A 22570-nucleotide genomic window follows, 5' to 3' on the forward strand; every position below is an offset into this window, starting at 1 on the left:
GGGGGGGTGACCCACTTGGATCAGTCTGCGTAGGGACCGAGGGTGTGCGGTATTGGTCCTCGTTAAACTGTGCTACCGTAAAGTGCTCGACTTCGCGTGCAGGTCGTCGGGCTACCGAAGCGGGGGTGCCATCCCCTCCGCAGAGGATCAAAATTGTGATGGCATGTATTCGGATCATCTTCAGGGATGTTTCCCAGACCATCGCCAATAGCCCATTGTGCAGCTCTAGTGCGACGTAAATGAACAACAATAACAATAACTCAAACACACAGGTGGTATTGTGGGTAGAATCTTCTACTGCAGCTTCTCTTTTTTTTCCCTTCTTTCTTTTTCTTTTTTAAAATCTTATTTGGGTAAAAGGATACATGTAGTTGTAGGCTTTCTTCCAAAGACGAAACAAACCTTTTTGACTACCAACCATCTTCCTCTATAGATTTGGACCTGAGTCTCGGTGGCTCAGATGATGGAGAGCTCGCCTCCTTATGAGGTCAATTAGGTTCGAATATTAGCAATGACTGGACTACCTATAAATCTGAACCAGTACGCCATATACGTCACGGGAATTGTGAGAATTCTTAGAGATTCTTCTGTTTTTTTTAAAAAAAGGACTGTTTTCACATCAAGCGAATGTTTGTTATTCTTCTCAAAAATCAAGTAATAGCTAACAGAAGAAAATATTCATGTTGTTAAATAAAAATCACTTCTTTAATAGGATTTTATTTATTTATTTATTTTTTTGCATTACGGCATATTAAAAAATCAGGATTTAATGAGTAACACAAAGACTGTCACCAAGCCATGTGGAACATAGACAAATTAATTATGCATCGAATTCGCCAGGAGCACAAAACAAAAATGTAATACTGTTACTACAAAATATATAAACAAATAATAAATAAGTTAAAAAAGTTAAAGTACTAAGTTAAGTTTACTTCCAAAGATAAGTACAATAGGTAGACTAGAGAGAATTATATTTTAACAAATTCAATATGCTGTATTTAACTAAATTCATGGTTATTTGTAAACATGTGGAGAAACTTGGCACAATTTTATCTCGCCATTTCTTTTATAAACTATCAACTGGCGTCGTAGGTCACACGTGTGGATATCTGTGATCTACTTCATGGAAGTGCAAATACCCAATTACTCATTTTTGAACAATAAAAATAGTGTTGTAAAATGTAAAGCTATAATTGCTTAATAATAAGTTTTCGCTTATTTTTGCTACCTATTTATTTATAACATTGCACACGTGCGAAACTGGATAATTATTTAAATGCATGTTTAAAATATGTGAATATCTAGTAGTAGACGATATTAATGGTTTTTTTTATTTATTAAACTTTGAATCAAATATTCAAGCATAAAGTTTGCTAACCAATGGAGAAAAGACCCTCCCAAAGGCAAAAAATAATTAGCATCTCTGTAAAAGTCATGGTATTTGCTCACTTAACATCAATACACTTGTTATTAAATATCTTGTGTTTATTTGAATAAAATAGATATTTATGATCAAAGAAAATCAAACGAAACATGTAAATATGTTCTTATTACATTCCTGGGAAAGGAATGCATCGAGAATTCAACCCTTTGATCAAGTCTTCTGGATACGGGGTGCAGATCTTCCAAATATTCTCTAAACCTTCGACTAATGGAGAAGTGACATAATTATTGCATGATATCTCCCATTCGAAACCCATGGCTGTCCTAAAAATGAAATTAATATTCAAATTATTTGAAGAGATCTATGGTGTATAATTTTGAATTTAATAAAAGAAGATATTTTAATTTTCGACTTTTATGATAAATGAAGAGTTAAGTTTAAGGTTAATATACTAATTACATGGGGTTTTTAATATTTTCAGAAGTATTTATGTAGATATTTATATAAATACTACTTTTAGTCAAATAAACAGAATTAAAAGAAATTAGAGGAATAGTAATTTATTTACAATTAAAATTAACCAAATTCCTCCTACATTTGATGATTAAAAACAACCATTATCCAACAAACGATCAATGAGTTCTGCCCAAAATTGTTGGATTAAAAAAATATGTTTAAAATATTGTTACAAAAACTTCAATTAAATATTGTTATAATAATTCAATAAGATATTGTTATAAAAACCTTCAGAAGAAGTAAAAGTTATCGAATCTTATATAGTTGTTACGTTTTTCATAAAAAAGCCTGGATTACCTAGCTTATCCAGTCGCTACGTATTATAAGCTACGTATCCAGGGCTTATAGAGATGTTCAAATCAGGGGTTGAACTAGATCAGTGATTCACTATCATTAATTTAATTTCCGTTTACTCTATTTCTATTGGACGAATTGTATCCCTATCCCAATTGAAATATATTGCTATTAGTTACATCTCTAACTGATTAATCATAGATGGATTTCCATTAGACAAGTAAAGTAAAGGAAGTGTCGTCAGCTTTGATATCTTTATATAACTTCCAAAATTTTTGGATTAAAAAGATATCTTTAAAATAAGGGTTATTATTATTAAAAACTTCAATAAAAATTAAACGTATCCAGGGCTTTATGTTTAGAAAGAGATGTCCAAATTAAGGGCTGAACCTTAATATCCTTAGCACCTTACATCATTGCTCCTCTATCATTCGTTCAATTTCGGTTTGCACTATTCTTATTGGACAAATCGTAATCCTATCCCAATAGAAATGTATTCCTATTAGTCAGATCTCTAATTGACCATAATTAAACGTATCCTGGGCTTTATGTTTAGAAAGAGATGTCCAAATTAGGGATTAAACTACATCATTGTTCCTCTATGATTCGTTCAATTTCCGTTTGCACTATTCTTATTGAACAATTCGTATTTCTATCCCAATATAAATGTATTACTATTAGTTACATATCTAATTGATCATAATTAAACGTATCCAGGGCTTTAAGTTCATTTAGAGATGTCCAAATTAAGGGCTGAACTGCATCATTGTTCCTCTATCATTCGTTCAATTTCCGTTTGCACTATTCTTATTGGACAATTCGTAATCCTATCCCAATGGAAATGTATTCCTATTAGTTACATCTCTAACTGATCATAGTTAAACGTATCCAGGGCCTTATGTTTAGAAAGAGATTTCCAAATTAAGGGCTGAACTACATCATTGTTCCTCTATCATTAGTTCAATTTCCGAAAGAACTATTCTTATTGGACAATTCGTATTTCTATCCCAATAGAAATGTATCCCTATTAGTTACGTCTCTAATTGATCATAATTAAACGTATCCAGAATTTATGTTTATATAGAGATGTCTAAATCAGGGGCTAAACTAGATCATCATATAATTTCAGGCGAATCTCTGACAAGCAATCAATCAGCTTGGTTCTTAACTTCACTTTGAAATTTCCCACTGAGTCTTTGTTACGCTTTAATTTAAGAATTTCCAACCTAGTAGCTTATTTTTCCATACAAGTTTTGGCAACAATCTTTTGCGAATAAATAATTTTAGATGTAAATGTGAGCAACGTCCTTCTTTTATCTCCGTTATTTTATACTGTTTTATATTAATTTAAAATTTTGTTTTTCTCTCTTTTTCTTTGCTTGCTTACATAGTTTTATCGTATTAAATTCGGAATTAAAGTTTCTGAACTGAAGTAATTGACAAATCAGAAACATTTTCTCCTGTTTTGATAAGTGGACTACCTAAACACGACAACTATTCGACTACTTTTACAACTACTTGAAAAACATTCGGCGGACCACTGAGAGGCCTGAAATAAACATCGACTACATATTTCTTCCGCTTACTACCATGATTTACCTTTACACAAGTCGTTTTAAAATTGTTCAAATTCCGTACTACTTCAAGCTGAAATAATTAGGCGGCAATATCAGGAATAATTGGGATTTTAAAAACCTGAGGAACAAAAAATTCTTAGTGTGATTATCTATAATATAAAACTTCATGGACTTCAAAAATGTCAAGACAGTTATAAGAGTTGGGATGTTTTAAACGCTCAGGGCACGCTCTCAAGACCATTCAGACGTGAATGAGGAAAACGAAAGCGATTTCAAACATTTAACATGAAGTTTTTAACGAAAGAAAAATTAAAATTAAAATTAAAAAAAAAAAAACAGAAATACCGCGATAGCCTAAAAGGAAACAGGAAAATTAAATAAAGGTGAAAAAACAAAACTAAGGAAAACCACAGTGAATAAGACAGTTTATGGCTAATCAGGTCGAAATGCATTTCCACATGGAAAAGTGGTAAGGAACTCATCTCGTTGATAAGGAAATCGGCAATGCAATAAGATAACAAGGAATCAAGATGAGCTGATGTGATAGGGATGGAAAAAATTTTGGCCTTATCGAATTTGAATTTATGCCTTAGATTTCTACAATATGCATCGATAGATGACTAAACGCATTCTTGATAGATACAGTCGACGTTTTAAAGCGCGTCTGGTTTACAATGTCGCATGCTAACATTGACTACCATCTTCTATATTTAAGCGAATAAAGTTTTATATAATACAGTATACCTCTTTTCATTTTCTTGCGATTTTTAATTTAGCATTCTTAACGCTCTTTATTCTTCTTGGCACCGTTTTTTTTTAAATATCGCTAGTTAATTGTTTATAACTTCAAAACTTAATATATAAAAGCAATGCAAACTAATTAAAAATGTTAAAAGTCAAATTTTCGAAATTTCATGAAGTTCTTAGAACTTACTGAAAATGGTGATCCTTTTCTAGAGCCAGATGATTCCCCGTTGCTACGTGGCTGATAAGTAATTCGGTATTTACCTAAATAAATTATAAGTAGTTATATTAGAGAACTTTACATGCTTGCTTCTGTGAGCAACTGAAACGATCATCGCCCTGCAAATGTTCCATTCAGTTAAATTGAAAACTAGTTCATAGAAACTACCAGCAGAAATTTAATATTTTTTTTATATAAATTAAAAATTTCAACTGCGAATAGGAATGATTTCAAAAATCAATAAACGCAATTTATTCGTGATAAAAGTATACTTGACTACCTCAATAAAGCAATTAATAATACAAGTAAATACTTTTTTAACGGTGCTACACATCTCATGCTAGATTGCTATTTTGCGGTCTTAAAAAAATTTACTAAGAAAAATGAAATATTTCATTTTTCTTCGTCTTGCTATTTCCTTTTTTAAAAATTCTAGTTTTTAATATTTAAGAAGAATTTTATCGAAAAAAATATGGGAAATTAATAAAATAGTTTTACTAACTAAATTATTATCATTTACAGTTTTACGAACTAGTCACTATAAGAATTATTATTATTTTGATGTTTCAACACGCTTATTTGTGTTTAACAGAAGCATCTTTTTCAATGAAACTAATTAATCAAAAGGAGCGTTGCATAAAGCATTGTAACAATTACTTTAAATTTTAAAAGAAACTCCGAAAAAAGTTTTTTTTTTTAATGAAAGCGGGACAAAGTTTGAACCTTTTATTGTTAATATTACTTTTTGCGTATTTCGCCATATCTCGGGAACTTTTTAAGCAAAAATGGAAACATTTTGCACACAATTATTAAGTTCGATTATTTAAATATAATTACATGCAAAAAACCGTTTTCAGTAAACATTTATTATTTTTCATTATTTTATTCAAAGACAAAATGAAATTGAATTGTAAGGTATACAATTTCTTTAGATCTTTTTAAACAATGCTATTTCACACAGCAAAATACAAAATTTGAACGAAATCATTCGAATAAAAATACCACTTTTTTAAAATTCGATTTCTCAGGAACTAATTGACTGATTTTGCACAAATTTTGTATTTTGACATGCGAAATTACATTATTGAAAATGGTGTGAAAATGACAAACATTAAAATTCATAATTATTTAATTATTATCAAATAAAGTAATAAAAATAAATACTTACCGAAAGTTAACTTATGAATGGAATTATCTTTGGGTTAAAAAAATTTATAATTGCGTACAAAAATGTTTCATTTTTGTTTGAAAAGTTCTCAAGATTTGACCAAGGACGCAGAAAGTAAAATTAACATTAAGAGGTCCAAACTTTGGCTGCTCTCCTGGCCACCTCGTAAACTAGTTTTAAAAAAAAGTCCGAACTAACCAATCCTAACCATTTATTACATTATTTATGTAACGAATTACCGAAATTCTTGAAAGCACCTTGTAGTTTTAAAAATACTGTTTAGTATACGATCGTTACTCGTGTCAGTGACAGTACAAACTTTAATGGTGTGTTCTGAAAATCTGTGTTTACGGTCTGAAACTGTTTAAAATGTTTTAACTTACGGGAACGAAATCCTGCTTACAACGAAAAACTGTTTCCATCCGGAGTCGAGGCTTTTCTTCTGTGTTTCTCCTCATTATTTTCCACAAAGTCAAGTGTGATGGATTTTCAACCCACTTGGTTTCTTGATGTTCTGATCTTTTAGATCTAACCATCGGAGTTCTGAGTTCAGATTGCAGGAATAGCTAATTTGCATAGAAATTAAAAATTTTCATAGATTCTGACACAAAATATAAGATTCTTATTGAAAAGCAATAGTGATTAAACTACTAATGTGATAATCATCGGAGATTTGGGTTATGATTGCAAGAACAGCTATTTAGCATGAAAGTTCCAGATTGTAATTGATTCTTACAAAATATAAGATTCTTATTGAAAAGCAGTGCTGATTAAACTACATATGTGATAATCATCGGAATTCTGGGTTATGATTGCAAGAACTGCTATTTAGTATAGAAGTTATGAATTTTCATAGATTCTTACACAAAATATAAGATTCTTATTGAAAAGCAATAGTGATTAAACTACTAATGTGATAATCATCGGAGTTCTGGGTTAAGATTGCAAGAACAGCTATTTAGCAGAGAAGTTATAAATTTTAATAGATTCTTACACAAAGTATAAGATTCTTATTGAAAAGCAATACTGATTAAACTACATCTGTGATAATCATCGGGATTATGTGTTAAGATTGCAGGAACAGGTATTTTGTATGGAAATTACAAATTTTCATAGATTCTTACACAAAATATAAGATTCTTATTGAAAAGCAATAGTAATTAAACTACTAATGTGATAATCATCGGAGTTCTGGGTTAAGATTGCAAGAACAGCTATTTAGCAGAGAAATTACAAATTTTCATACATTCTTTCACAAAATATAAGATTCTTATTGAAAAGTAGTACTCATTAAACTACGAACTATGTTCAACAATATTCAAACGAGAGTTCTGAGTTCAGATTGCAGGAAAAGTTATTAAGCATAAATATTAATATAATTTTAGTTTCTTACAATAAACGTGAGATAGTTATTGAAAAGCAGTGTTGATTTGACTTCTAATGTGTAAGTAATAGGAAATATGTACAATTTAAGGAAATTCTGAGTTCAGATTCCAAACAGCTATTTTGTACAGCAATAATAAAACATTTTTATTCCTTATATAAAAAAATTAGATTTTTATTTAAAAGCAGTGTTGATTGAATTTTAAATGTAGAATGTACTTAAAAATAAGCATTCTATAGTCACTTTGTCATTAGATGTAATAATAGATTTTCAAAAGAAAAAAAAAGAAAAGGAAAAGATAAAGAAATTATAACCATTTCTTTAAAAAACCAAAGAATTAATTTTTTAATGTTAGGTTTTTTTTGTATATTAAAAAAAATTACTGTTTTTGTCAAGCTGTTTCAGAAAATTTTCAATGCACGTGATTCTTATACCCATAAGGCGAAAAAAAAACTTATTGGATTTTAAATATGAAAAAATGCAAATTTCAAAAAATTTGCTTGAGGAACATTATGATGGGCAAATGTTATAATGCGATCTTCGGTTTTTAAGTAGTTATGTGTCAAAGAAATTTATTTATTTTTTTTTTTTTTAGCTTGATTTCAGTCATTTTAGCGAAAACGTTTATCAGAACTAATGAGAGAATTATGATTACAGGAGAATTATTAACAGAACTATTAAGATTTTCCGACTAGCTTCTAACAAAAAAACTACGCTTTACCGGAGCATCATTATTTTCTGAATTTGAATTAACGAAAAATTTATGATTGCAGGAAAATTATGATAACAGGAAAATTATTTGCAGTAGAAATATTTATGGGCGAATTTTTTACGATAACTATAATTTTGATATGATAATTAAATGCGATCTTCGGTTTTTAAGTAATTATGCTTCAAAAAGATTTATTAATTTTTTAAGTTGATTTAAGTCATTTTAGCGAAAACTTTCATCAGAATTAATGAAATAATTATGATTACAGGAGAATTATTAAGATTTTTCCGAAAAGCTTTCAACAAAAAAAACTACGCTTTTTACCGGAGCATCATTATTTTGTGAATTTGAATTAACGGAAAATTTATGATTGCAGAAGAATTATGATAACAGGAAAATTATTTAAAGGCGAATTTTTTACAATAACTATAATTTTGATATGAAAATTAAATGCGATCTTCGGTTTTTAAGTAATTATGCGTCAAAGTGATTTATTAATTTTTTAAGTTGATTTAAGTCAATTTAGCGAAAACTTTTATCAGAATTAATAAAATAATTATGATTACAGGAGAATTATTAAGATTTTTCCGAAAAGCTTTCAACAAGAAAAAACTACGTTTTTTACAAGAGAATCATTATTTTCTGATTTTGAATTAACGGAATATTTATGATTGCAGGAGATTTATGATAACAGGAAAATTATTTGAAGTAGAAATATTTAGAGGCGAATATTTTACGATAACTATAATTTGGAAGAGAAAATAATGATTTTTTGTTTTAGAAAATGATTTCTTGTAGGGAGATACTATGTCCGAAAAAAAGGGTTGCCAGGTTAAACCACTTTCGTAGAAATTTTTTCCAAATCAATTAAGGTTGATAATGCAGTTATTTTTATAAAGAATATAGAAACTTAAAAATAAAACTAGTTAATTGCTTTACATTAAATGAAAATTATATCCAGTCAACATTAATAAGTATTTGAAAGGAATGAAGATCAAAATCTAAAAATTTAGCATAATCGAAAAAAATTGCTTTCTATTTAGGCGAGTTACCTTTAACAGTTTTGTGAGGGATGAAAACTGGGATGCTTTACGTAAAATATTTTACAAAGTGAGAGAGGATTAAACTTGCAGAATTTATGTCAATTTTGCTAAAACTTTAACACGTTCACGCCGGGGTGACCCACCGGTGGGTCACGCTAGATTGTCTCATCGGGTGGCGCACCGGAGTAAAAACTGGTGACAAATAAATTTCATTTTTTAATTTTTTTCCGGAAATAATAAAACTCCATAACTACCAATTGTTTTTAACGGATGCAATTTTTATACTGAATTGCTTCTTCTCCGTGATAAATTTCCTTACAGTGAATTGTATTGTTGAGAATAGATTAATTCCTACCGAATATTATCCAATATTGAAATAGTTCTTCTACCAGTATTTTCTCTTTTCCGTCCCGCTTTCAGAAAATATTGCATTCTATTTAGGTGAGTTACCTTTAACAGTTTTGTGAGGGATGAAAACTGGGATGCTTTACGTAAAATATTTTACAAAGTGAGAGAGTTACAACTTGCAGAATTTAAGTCAATTTTGCAAATACTTTAAATGGCTCATTACCAGATAGCTAAAACAAAGTGATACTTCAGAATGAGTTGGTGGACAAAATAACTTAACAGTGTAAGAAAGCAATAATCATGTTTACGTTTAAATTATGCTACCAGCGGAAAATATGTTCCCCAATAAGAGAAGTAACTTACTACCTACATGCATTCACTCTGCGTGGCTGCGTTTGAGCCACACGAGCGATTTTTTAAGTACTTTGACATACATTTTAATATTAATATAACCATTTATTGGTGTTTGATTACTTAATAATTTAAATATTTAAATTTTACTGGTGGCTATAATTTTGAAAATTTAATATAAATAAATACGGTATTGATTCAGATTCGCGAACGTATCCAGTTTTTCTCAGGTATTGTCCCAACTATTTAAAATAGTTGAAAATTTAAGTTCGAACATTTAATTTCAAATGATTTTGTTAGTGAGTCAAACCTAAGCCTTTTTTTGTAGTTTCAAATAATCAATTCAATTTATTTAATTTCCATGACTTTAACTTGTCAATCCAATTCAAGCTTCTGTGCAAGTTGCGAAAATTTTTATTTTTATCAGACCATTCGATTTCGTTATTGTTTCTTCTGAATTTCGAATACTCGGTACATTTATAATTAATTCAAATTCTCTACATGGTTATAGGAATTGAACAGATTTTTTTTTGAAGTTTCAAATAACTAATTCATTTTATTTAATTTCCAAAACAAAACTTTTAATATATTTTAGCAATCTGATCTTGTGCAAAGAACAGAATAAAAATGTAGTGACTGAAAAATAAGAGGATCCCTCTCAAGGTAAAAATCAAATAGGGGTATTCAAACAATTTTTCTAGTAATTTATTTGAGAGTGGGGTAAAAATCAAATAAGAGTAGTCAAACAATTTTTCTAGTAATTTAATCGAGAGTGGGGTAAAAATCAAAGAAGGGTATTCAAACAATTTTTCTAGTAATTTATTTGAGTGGGGTAAAAATCAAAGAAGGGTATTTTTCTAGTAATTTAATCGAGAATGGGGTAAAAATCAAAGAAGTGTATTCAAAAAATTTTTCTAGTAATTTACTTGAGAGTGGGGTAGAAATCAAAGAAGGCTATTCAAACAATTTTTCTAGTAATTTATTCGAGAGTGGGGTAAAGATACTGCAGATTATTTTATGGATCACTTAAAATTCCTGCAAGCATACTTAAAGCTAATGGTAGTTTGAGTAAAATCTAAGCCTAATCTTCGATTTTTTATAACTTAACGCAAAAGCTTTCAGCCATTTATAGTAAGCTGAGAAGTTATATTTTATACTTTTATAGCCATCGCTGAACAGCAGACCCAATTTTTGGATTTACGACTACTACTGTTCAACTCCGTAACCTTGTAATTTTGAACCCAATCCAAAAGACAAGGGTACTCCTGAATCAAGTATTGGGAGAAATTGCCTTCTGGGATTACTTCAATGGAACTAATCCGCATTCGCGTTACATGGAGTGGAAGATCACGAAAACCTCCCACGGTTAGCCTGACGGCAAGGGGATTCTCACTCATGATCCGTCTGCCCCTGAGGATATTTTACGTCAGCACTGTGGTCGGTGCAAGCCGGATGTGGAATTTGTATCGATCTGCCATCGCTGGAACTTGATCTCGGTCCATCCAACACCTCCTATAACTGAAAGCCTCCACACGGTTTTTTGTAGGTAGTCCGATCAGACCACTGTGAAGGATATCCACTTTCCGAACGAGTCACTTAATACAAAATCCAGTTAAAATAAGAAAGTGGTAGCAAATATATGACTAAAATTTTTTTTTATTTATGAATATTATTGGTTTGCCTTATTCACTTGTCAACCACTACAGCTTCAATTCTCAAATGTATATGATGAATTTCTCTCAATTACTTTTATAAATTGTTATAATTGTAAGGTTTTGGGTTCATGCGCACTACTGGTTCACTTTTTAAATAGTCTGCGCGGACTACTTATAAAAGACAATGTGGAGGCTTTTTGATGTAGGAGGTGATGGTTCACCTCATTGGAAGGCGAACGCTCTATCCCCTGAGCCATCACGGCTCAAACTGAGATGTTAGCAGGGGATAGTCTCGGAAGCGAAGCGATTTAAATATAATTTGGCGACAACTTTTCAGATTTTTGTGGTAGGCTTCTGGCACTATAAGCAGTGTCAATAAATGTTAAAACCTTTCAATAATATGTATAAATATGTTACATCAGTATTTTAACACTGAAAATTCAAATAAAGACAGTACGTTTTACTTACCCCACCTGTATTTCCTGTTGTGACAATCCGTACGCATTCATTGTACATTATGGGTACGTTGTCTGGAACGGCCGTATTAGCACTGAAAATAAATCAAATATAATTCAACATGGCATATAATGTTTTCTTCTAATCATCGTCGAACAGCCGACCCAATTTTTAGTTTACGGCTACCCATGCTCAACTTCGAAGCCCTGTAATTTTGAACTCCAACGCAGAAGACAAGGGAACTCCAGGATCATGTATTGGGGAAACTTTTGCGTGGTGGTCTTTTAGATGAAACTAAGATGTATTTGTGTTACATAAAGATTGCCAACTGCTCCGGACATGCCAAAATAATTTTTAAAAAAAACGATAAATAACTTCAGAGTATATTTTGCAAATATTTGAACATTTATGCCTGCTTTTTAAAAGGTATAGCATTAGAAAAGTAATCAGAAGTGGTGAATTTTATAGGCCTACGAATTATTTAAAAATAGTGGTGGATAAAAATCCGCTAAATTGAATTTATTAAACCAAGAACCACAATTGATAAACTACCACTTTAAAATATATATTTGCTGTCTGGAGCAAGTTGGCATCTCTGCAGTTAACCTCAGCCTATGGAATGAGAAACTCGAAAGTCTGAACAATAGTGATAATTCAATTTGGANATGCATTAGCAATAATAGTATAAAAAGGGATCTTAAAATTGATGACATCAACGTCTATATAAAAAATTTAAACCAAAATTTCTACGATGAAGCAAAAACCTGTACCACCAGCAATTTTAACTCACTCCTAGATATTGAATTAATTGACGACAACACTAAATTTAGCCCAATAACTGCCTTTTTCCTTAGGGATATGACGCAGCCCTAACACACGAAATACTCTCTCGATTTTTGGTGCTAAGCACCACCTCTTCCCCCCATCTCCATTCCACCTCACTACACCTCATCATCGAATTACTACTACAGATGAATCGGTTAATGCCGCTTCGCGGCAGCGCACCGAGATTTATATGATTTCTACCATTTTACCAGTTAACCTCACGGCAAAGGGACTCTATTCCATGTTCCGTCTACCACTAAAGGTATTTATAGCCAGCAGTGCGGTTGGTCGATGCGAATTCAGTACCATAGTGTAGATAGATGGATTCAGTACAAAAGTGTAGATAGAATGTAGTACATGTCTCTACATTCTCGTACTGAAATAATTCATTAAAGTTTGCCGTACTGAAATAAATCGTTATGTCAAAGAACTTTGGCGACATGTTTGCCAAATCTGTCTTTTTCAAGATCTTTACGGAGGTCTTAGTTTCGTTTGAACCATCTTGAACTCGTTATCTTTCTTAGAAATTTAGTTACAAATGCGACAAGTTTCTTCATATGTTTTTTGAGAGTTTCTTCATATGTTGTTCCATGCTGATGATGCATAAGTGAGAATCGGTCTGATCATTGAAATGCAAATTATTCGTTTCAGATTGATATCTTATTTTGATATCGAAACTATGGCATGACTTGATATGAGGTTTTTCAGAGTACCTGTATTCACTCTTTCATTTGGGATGGCGACTGAGACAAAATGGCGAAATTAACAGTGGAAGTAGGTGAGGAGGTTGGAGTAGCTTTCAGTAAAAGCGATCAGATCATAATTTGATAGTGAATTAAATGATGATAAAATATAAGTTGATAATCATATTGTGCTATCCACGGTGATAGAGCACTCACCTTCCAATGAGGTGCACTGGGTTCGAATGCCAGTGATTGCTAGTCGATACGAATTCCGTACCCGGCTCTTATCAACCACAGTGGGAACGTAAAATATCGTCATTGGTAGACGGATCATGGGTGAGAGTTCCCTTTCTGTCAGGCTAACCCTGTGAGGTTATCGTGGTGTTTTTCTCTATTCAACGTTAATGCTGGTTAGTTTCATCCTCCAAGAAGGCAAATTTCTCCCAATACTTGATCCAGGAGTTCCCTTATCTTTTGGATTGGATTCAAAATTACAAGGCTATGGAGTTGAACATTGGTAGTAGTAAACCTAAAAATGTATCGGCTATTCAACTACGTTGTAAAACAAAATAAAATCATATTGTTCATTAGCAAGAACATTACTAGTAGGGTGCAATTTGGTTTATATCTAGGGTTGCAGTACTGGAAGCTAACTATTATAACAGCAATTATAATAGTTAGTTATTAATATTACATAGAAATAATACGCTATATGAAATATTTTCATTTCTAGCCATGACGCAACAATCATACAGTAAATTATTTAATTTATCATTTCTAAAGATTCTAGTCCCGCAGTGAACTGATCGTTAAGACACGGTTCCCAGCAGATCACCGAAGTCAGGGTGACTACTTGGATCAGTCTGCGTAGGGACCGAGGTCATGCGGTATTCGTCCGCATTAAACTGTTCTACCGTAAAGTGCTCGATTTCGCTTGCAGGTCGTCGGGCTACCGAAGCTGGGGTCCCATCCCCTCTGCAGAGGATCAAAATTGTGATGGCATGTCTTCGGATCATCCTCAGGGATGCTTCCCAGACCGTCGCCAATAGCCCATTGTATAGCTCTAGTGCTGCGTAAATGAACTGCAACAACAACATAGAGATTCTAATTATTTCTTGCTCGAATATTTAAGCGGTCATTACTTCGCTGGATTTAGCTAGTTATTTTTATAAAAAAAAATTGTAATTAACTTACCGACAAATATAAAATGTGCACCTTGCAATATTGCCATTTTTGGCCGTCACAGCCGTAGCTATGCATGGTACAACGAAGTCTCCAGCCCCCTTTATCTCAAATGGTAAGGCCGATAAATATACATGTTGTTTCTGTGAAGACTTTGAAGTTGATAATTTTGTGCACCAACAGATATTGACGGCATCTTTATTGTGCAAGTAACCGTCCCTTGATTCAGTTAAACTGGTCTGAAATATCAATTCATCATATCTTTGGATATAACAATGAAACAAATACATTCTGAGAAAAATTAGTTGAATGAAATAGTATCAATATAGTATTAATAGTATCAATATAGTATTAAATGTATCAATATAGTATTAATATACATGCATTTTGAGTTGCTACACCTTGCACTCTTGCTGCAACCGTAATTAGGAGTTAAATTGAATTGTTAGGTTAACAGAAATTATGAGTTAAATTAAATAATTAGGTTAACCGTAGTTAGGAGTTAAACTGAACAGTTAGGCAAATCGAAATTAGGAGTTAAATTGAGCTGTTAGGTTAGACATAATTAAGAGTTAGAAGTTTAACAGTTAGACTACCCGTAATTAGGAGCTGAATTTAACTATTAGATTAACCGTAATTAGGAACTGAATTTAACTATTAGATTAACCGTAATTAAAAGATAAATTTAACAGTTAGGTTAACTATAATTAGGAAATATATTTAACAGTGAAATAAACTGCAATTAGAAATTAAATTGAACTGTTAGGTTAACCATAATTACGAGTTAATTTTAATATTTATGTTAATCGAAATTAGGAATTATATTGAACAGTTATGTTTACCGTAATTAGAAGTTAAGTCGAACAGTTAGGTTAACTTTAATTAGGAATTAAATTTAACAGTTAGGTTAATCCTAATTAGGAGTAAAATTGAAAAGTTTGGTTAAATGTAATTAGGAGTAATTAGGAATTAAATTGAATAGTTAGGTTAATTGTAATTAAGGGAAATTAGCAATTTGAACAGTCATGTTAACCGTAATTAGGAGTTATGTTGAACAGTTGTCAAGTTAGGATATACACTAACAAGACTTAATTCAGCACCATTTTTAAGTTACGGCAAATTTAAGCGATATTATAATCCAACCGAATTCACATTTTTAAACAGTGCAACTTAATTTATGTATTTCTTTTGAAATGAAATTTGAATTTTACGTCAGAATTATTTATTAATATTTTTAATAGCAATCAATTTATTAAAATGTTTCAAACTTTCAAGTTACAGAAATTAATTTCTTGTTGCTTTGCATTGAAGGAATTAAGTAGGAACAAAACAATATAATAGAAATTCAAATAAAAATAAATAAATAAATAAAATCTTTATCTTTAAAAAAATAAAATTTACTATAATTGATAGCCAATTTTAATAGCATGATTTAAGCATACAAGCTGCATTTTTTTCGTTTGTTTCAGAGAGCGTTTTCAGGAGATTTTCTGGTGAACAGAGAAGAAAAGTAATAACATATAGATAATAAGATGAATTTGTACATGCTATTATCTAGCGGTAATTGCAAAAACTTATAAATGTTCTGTCTGGAAACAATACTAAGAAACTGTTTGACGTGAGAAAAATTTGCCAATTTCGGAAAAAGTGTGATATAACTATATATTGACAATAATCTCTCATTGAATATTTACTCTTATACTCACAGGATCATTTAAAGTTGTTTTATACTTCATAAATTTTTGCACTGGAGTGTTTTCATTGCCATAATTCTGAAGAAATTCCACGTAATCAGCCTACAAAAATGGAAAGTATGGAATCTTAAAAAATAATAATATAATGAAATAATACGCAGAAAAATCTGAATACCTGCTCAGTACACTTAGCAAGACGAATGCCGTATTCTTTACGTTGTTGTTTTATAGTTTGTAGTTGCTTTATAGTTGTTTTATAGTTTATACCAACCCAATTTTGGGTTTACGACTACTAATGTTCTACTCCGTAGCCTTGTAATTTTGAACCCAATCCAGAAGACAAGAGAACTCCTGGATCCAGCATTGAGAGAAATTTGCAGGACTTTTAGATAAAAACTAACCAGCATTTGCGTTACATGGTGAGACAAACCGCGAAAACCTCCCATTGTTATCCCGACGACTTCATGATGCGTCTACCACTGAGGATATTTTACTTCAGCACTGACTGTTGTCGGTGCGAGCTGGGTGTGGAATTCGTATCGACCAGCAATCGCTGAATTCGAACCCGGTTCACCGCGTTGGTAAGCGGACGTTCAATCACCTGAACCTGTCTGATGTCACTGGTCAATACTGACAAGCCTATTTTAAAGCTGAGGGTGCGCTTCTTTTTGTTTTCCTATGGCGCCATCTTTAGCCCCGAATTCGACTTCTGCCACATACGTCACAGTCGGTTATACAGAGAGAGCACATTCGCATACGCGTAATTTTGACCTGAACCAAAGCGTCCAGTACTATCCAGTACCACTAGAGGTATTAATTTGTTATGACTGACAAGCTGAGGAACTTTGTGACCCCAGCAAATTTTGAGTGCACCAGTCACTACGGATTGTCTTCGGCCGGCGGTGATTGAACTCACGATCTCTTGGACATAGGCCCAACGTCCTACCAACCAGGCTATCTCGACCCTATTTTTAAGCAATTTTTAATTTATAGAAATTATTTTTGTAATTATAATTAGTAATGGAGTACATATTTTAAATGTATAAAATAAAATAAAAACGGGAATTAATTCAATATTTCCATTTTAGTTTGTTAGTCTTGTAACATGAGCAGGAACATGGCAATTGTCAATAGTATGGCATAATACCTAAAATGATTTTTTTAAACACTAGCATTTCCCCCTTTTATTAAGCGTTTCTTTCAATTTTTTATTCGAAAACAGAAGAAACGTGTGCAACTTACATGACGAATCTTGCTTATTTTCCCACCCTTATATACTCTCACTTCTTACTTAAAGGTAATTCGGTGGGAGAAAAGCAGGATTTTTCGTAACAGAGAGGGAAAAAGTGTGAAGAGCTAGAAAATTGCTTTACCGAAGTAAAAAATATTGCATCTAATAAGGAAAAAAGCTATTTGTTCAGGTTATTCTTTCAACGGCAAAATTAAATTTAATTACAAACAAAACGTATTATTCGTTCTTTTTGCTTTTACTGATTGTAGTTTTTATTTTTAGAATTAGTTTGTTCATGAATTTCCATTTGGGAAATGTGGGTATTTTATACATAAAATCCGAAGTTTAGATTTTGCAATGAAGTTAAAATCTAAGTAATAAAATTTTTCAACAGTACATGGCAGGAATCCAGGCGCTTTAATCCTTTCGTGCCGACTGTCACAAATACGTGCCAGCATAAAACCATAATCAACCAGGGTAAAAAGATAAAACTGATAATCAAAGTAATTCTTCAGCAGTTTATTTGTGGGCGGAGTTATAATTGTTTGATTTATTTAATTCTCCATTACTTTCTTCAAAATAAAACCATTTAGTTATACTTTGAATTAACATTGATTATATATATGATTAAACTAACAATAATTAAAGTAAAAGCAAAGTAAGTCTGTCAAATTAGCAACGATTGCATTTAAGTTACCGTTATTTATTTAATTACGTCCTGATCCTGATTTTGTACGAATGCTTTTCTGAATCACCCGTCCCTAGGGGTTAACCCTTTCGCGCCGACTGTCACAAATACGTGACAGCGTAAAACCGTATCAATCAGGGTAAAAATATAAAACTGGTAATCAAAGTATTTCTTTAGCAGTTTATTTGTGGGCGGAGTTATAATTGTTTGATTTATTTAAATATCAACCAGGTTAAAAAGATAAAACTGGTAATCAAAGTAATTCTTCAGCAGTTTATTTGTGGGCGGAGTTATAATTGTTTGATTTATTTAATTCACCATTACTTTGTTCAAAATAAAACTATTTCGGTATACTTTGAATTAACATTGATTATATATATGATTAAACTAACAATAATTAAAGTAAAAGCAAAGTAAGTCTGTCAAATTAGCAACGATTGCATTTAAGTTACCGTTTTTTATTTAATTACAACTTGATTCAGATTTTGTACAAATGCTTTTATGAATCATCCGTCCCCAAGGGGTTAAAGATCGGTTTCTGAAAAAGAATTTTAAGTGGGTGGGAACAAATATCGAAGTACCATGGTATTTACTTATGCAACGCATATAATTAATCATGTAATTATATTATGATTATTTTAACTTATTGCACGCAGGCTACTCTGTCTTGGTCTGGTCTGTTTGATCAAGCTGGGCTCCTGAGGCCAATATTGGCCCTTTTCCCATTCATCCTGTAATGAGAACTTAAGCAAAAACAATAGAAATGCAACAATTAAATGGCGCAGGTGGCACTTTGCCATGGTAATAACAAATAATTGATTGTATAGAAAAATACAATACATATTAACAAGTAGGGGAACAATATTTACAAGAAGAATAACTACTTTTAAAATATGAGAAGAATTAGTAAAATTCGAGATGAGAAAAGACAAGATCATAAAAAATTTCATTAACAAAAAAGTGCACCTCTGTTAACGCGTTCACGGCGGGGTGACCCACCGATGGGTCACGCTAGATTGTCTCATCTTGGCAGCGCACCAGAGTAAAAACTGGTAACAATAAATTTCATTTTTTTAGTTTTTTTTCCGGGAATAATAAAACTCCATACCCATCAATTGTTTTCAACGGATGTAATTTTTATATTGAATTGCTTCTTCGCCGTGATAAATTTCCCTACTGTGAATTGTTGTTGTTGAGAATAGATTAACTCCTCCCGAATATTATCTGATATTGAAATAGTTCTTCTACCAGTATTTTCTCTTTTCCTGGCGTGAACGTGTTAAAGTCCCGATCGTCCTGATTATTACCACTCGTACCGGGTTGCTCTCTACACTAAAAATTACTCGTATTTACCTCGCCCTGATCAGACCCACAAGGGGTTGGGTTACTCTTTGCTTGCTTTATTTAAATAAACTGAGCACCTATCCCATTCATCATTAAATTACATAAAGTAAGGTAAAATACATTGATGTGGCAAACATGCTGGTAAAGCTACTCTTCGCTTTCTTTATTTATTTATAAAAAATTGGGCACCTGGGCCGCGCAGAAGCTACTCCTCGCTAAAATGCATTACAACTGTCATAAATTAAAAATTTTAAAAAGAAGTGGAAAGAAAAATTTCAATAAAGTTGGTGCAAACTCGTCACTACAGTTACATATCTGCCAACTCTTCCGGATTTTCCGGAAGATTTTATTTTCATATTTAAAGTGGTAGCAATACTCATGTTATTCCAATTAACTTTTTGAATTATAACGATAATTATAAGTGAGTTTCTCCACCACTAAGTATAAATAATTTCAATAAATATATATAAGCATAATAATTCTTGCACACGAATTTCAATGGGATCAAAATAAAAATAAATTTTTGAGTCAGATTGTTTTTCGTTTATTGTTTTACAACCACTCTGAAAATCCATTCTTGGAAAGAGTGAGAGTTGGCAGGTATGCCGTTATAACTTCAATTTAAAGCAAATATGCGGACAAACAATTGTAGTACTGATTACAAATATATTGAATCATATATAATCTTGGTAATCACTAATGAATAATTTCTTCGAAAAGCAGAGCGGAAACTGAGTAGTTTTGCTACCACTTTTTAAACTTTTGTATCAATCGCAGATATTTCAAAAACGTTCACTGAACCACTTTCAATGCGTGAAAAAATATACAACAGATGTTCATTTTTTTTTTATAAATATATAATTTATTTTCAATCCTTTTTACCTTTTTTTTATCCAATTTTATCTTTATTAATTTTCACTCACTTTTATCAGTGATAAAATTCTTTGTATCCGAATTTAAACTTTTATGACTTTATTTAGCTCGCAAACAGGAATCTCCATAGTAAATATTTTAAATACATTGATAGTAAAATATTGTCAATTTATTTTTTGTAAAACCATTATACTAGACTAATCAGATTTAGCTTAGCGAATGAGACTTCATATTCGTAATCAGTTAACACTCTTACCTTATCAGCTTTGTACAAACTTATGCTACTGCATTGTTGCGAACCTATTGGACTAAACTTATCAGACAGTATTTGGTTTAGCAGAACGCTGAGAATGTTGACAAGCTTTTTTTTTCGAATCCTATTACAAAATACCGTGCTGTTATCTCGAAATAAAATTAATTTGCATTATCAAAGGATAAATTATCTACTAAATTAAGTCAAAATTTAACAATCTGTCCTAGTAAAATCTAATAAAATCCATAAATCTTATCTTTAAATTTTGATTTATCTATAGGTTTCTCTCAAAAAATAAAAAGAAATCCAAAATAAATAAATAAAAATCACCTCTTTGCGAGCACGTTCTTCGAACCACTGCCCAACCAAAACTGTGGGATCACTATATCCTTTTTTCTCATTTTCAAATCTTTTTTTCCTGTTACCGCCTGTTTCTTTCATATGTTCGTTTCTGTAACTCATGCTGAATTCTGTGAAAATAATAAAATTTAAAAAAAACTTACGAATGATAAATTTGTCATTGGAAATTTAATAAGATTTATGACTTTCGGATCTAAAATAATTCTTTTCTTTCGAATCTAAAATAATACAATAATTCAATAAATAATATAAGTAAGAAAAGAATATTAATGTTATTATTATAACAAATATTAAAATTAAGATAATTTTTCAATGTAATTGCAGTCATTTTTATTAGTGTATAACGAACCAGTACAATAAGGCTCAGGATCAGTATAATGCTTTTGGATTATTTTCCGAATTAATTATAGTTAGTATTCGTTTATTTATCGTTAGTTAATGCCTTACTCTTATATTATGCTTTTAGTAATTGTGTTAGTAACTGTGTTATAAAACTTGTCCGATTAACTGTAATTCGTGGTTTAATAAATTCAATTTAGTAGATTTTTATCCACCACTATTTCTAAAAGGCTTAAATAATACACCACTTTATAGTATTTATGTTATGTAATACCTTCTAAAAATCAAGGAAAAATAGTCTAATATTTGCAAAATTTACTTGTTTTTACTTACCGGTTTTCTAATAATTTAGGCGTGTCCGGAGCAGTTGGCATCTCTGTAATCTATGTAAAACGCGTTCGTAATAAACATGTGATTTAAAGGAAAAGTTTAACCTATTCTGTAAATTTAAATAAACGCTTAATACGAAAGTTCCATTCTAGGTTTTCTTTTATGTTTGGCTTTAAGATATATACTTTACAATGGTCTGTGGTACTAATTTTTATATCTCATACAATGGTCCAATCAAATCCAATTTTCTTGCAACGTCATATCGTTGTTTCTCTTTCAAGAATGAATGTTCTCTTATTTATTGAAATAATATCTTAATTATGTCGTCCAGAATTCCAGTAGGACTACGAAACTATAAAATTTTTTCTGAATATTTCTATGATATATATCATAAAAGATAGCACAAATTAAATTTCTGTCAGACGTGTTTAGCTTTAAAAGCTTTTATATTGTTTTGAAAGCATGTTTGCTTAATTTTATAACGAAGTAAAACGGAACTATATGCAGTCGGCGGATGATTACTGAAATAAATTCTATACAGCTTATACTTATCTTAACTTATCTTAACTTGCTTAATACTTATCTTAACTTGCTTATCATAATACTTATCTTAATACTTATCTTAACTTGCAACGTAGTATAGTAAAAACATTTTGCTTCTCTTATTCTTGTGAAAAATAAAAACTAACCATGACTACCACTACTTACTGCTAGTTACGGCATATACTTTCTTGTAACGCATTCCACAAGTATAAACACGTGTTATGACCATGAAAAAGGTTTGGACGTCACGGGTAGTTACTTCGCCAGAGGTGAATACGGAAAAAGAGATATTTTTACAAACAGTTTCTTAAATTTTTTAAATTTGCATTTTCTTATTGAGAAGTGTTTGTATACCAATAAAAGTGGTAGCGTA

At 31.2% G+C, this 22570-nt stretch overlaps 2 protein-coding genes across 2 annotated transcripts in view; one reads left to right on the top strand and one right to left on the bottom strand.

Annotated features, from left to right (window-relative positions):
* LOC122270739 (probable serine/threonine-protein kinase DDB_G0282963) overlaps positions 1–22570 on the top strand; it is a 582082-nt gene that overhangs the window by 234150 nt on the left and 325362 nt on the right. The window lies entirely within an intron of this gene.
* LOC107442331 (cilia- and flagella-associated protein 161-like) lies at positions 1424–21090 on the bottom strand. The gene is made up of 7 exons (XM_071185587.1): positions 20956–21090; positions 16249–16338; positions 14555–14781; positions 11865–11946; positions 6287–6469; positions 4706–4779; positions 1424–1707 (listed from the first exon to the last, which is right to left on the bottom strand). The coding sequence occupies exons 1-7, from the start codon at positions 21085–21087 to the stop codon at positions 1551–1553; spliced, it is 945 nt and encodes a 314-aa protein (XP_071041688.1). The 5' UTR covers positions 21088–21090; the 3' UTR covers positions 1424–1550.

Source organism: Parasteatoda tepidariorum, chromosome 9 (assembly GCF_043381705.1).
Source record: "Parasteatoda tepidariorum isolate YZ-2023 chromosome 9, CAS_Ptep_4.0, whole genome shotgun sequence".
NCBI classification, from domain to species: Eukaryota; Metazoa; Arthropoda; class Arachnida; order Araneae; family Theridiidae; genus Parasteatoda; species Parasteatoda tepidariorum.

Bases quoted from the DNA above. Each gene is read 5' to 3' on its own strand.
- LOC107442331 (XM_071185587.1), bottom strand. From the start codon at position 21,087: ATGAGTTACAGAAACGAACATATGAAAGAAACAGGCGGTAACAGGAAA. The intron at 14,782-16,248 runs GTGAGTATAAGA...TTGATATTTCAG, and splicing joins AAACAACTTTAAATGATCCT to ACCAGTTTAACTGAATCAAG. The intron at 11,947-14,554 runs GTAAGTTAATTA...ATTTATTTTCAG, and splicing joins TGCACATTTTATATTTGTCG to TGCTAATACGGCCGTTCCAG.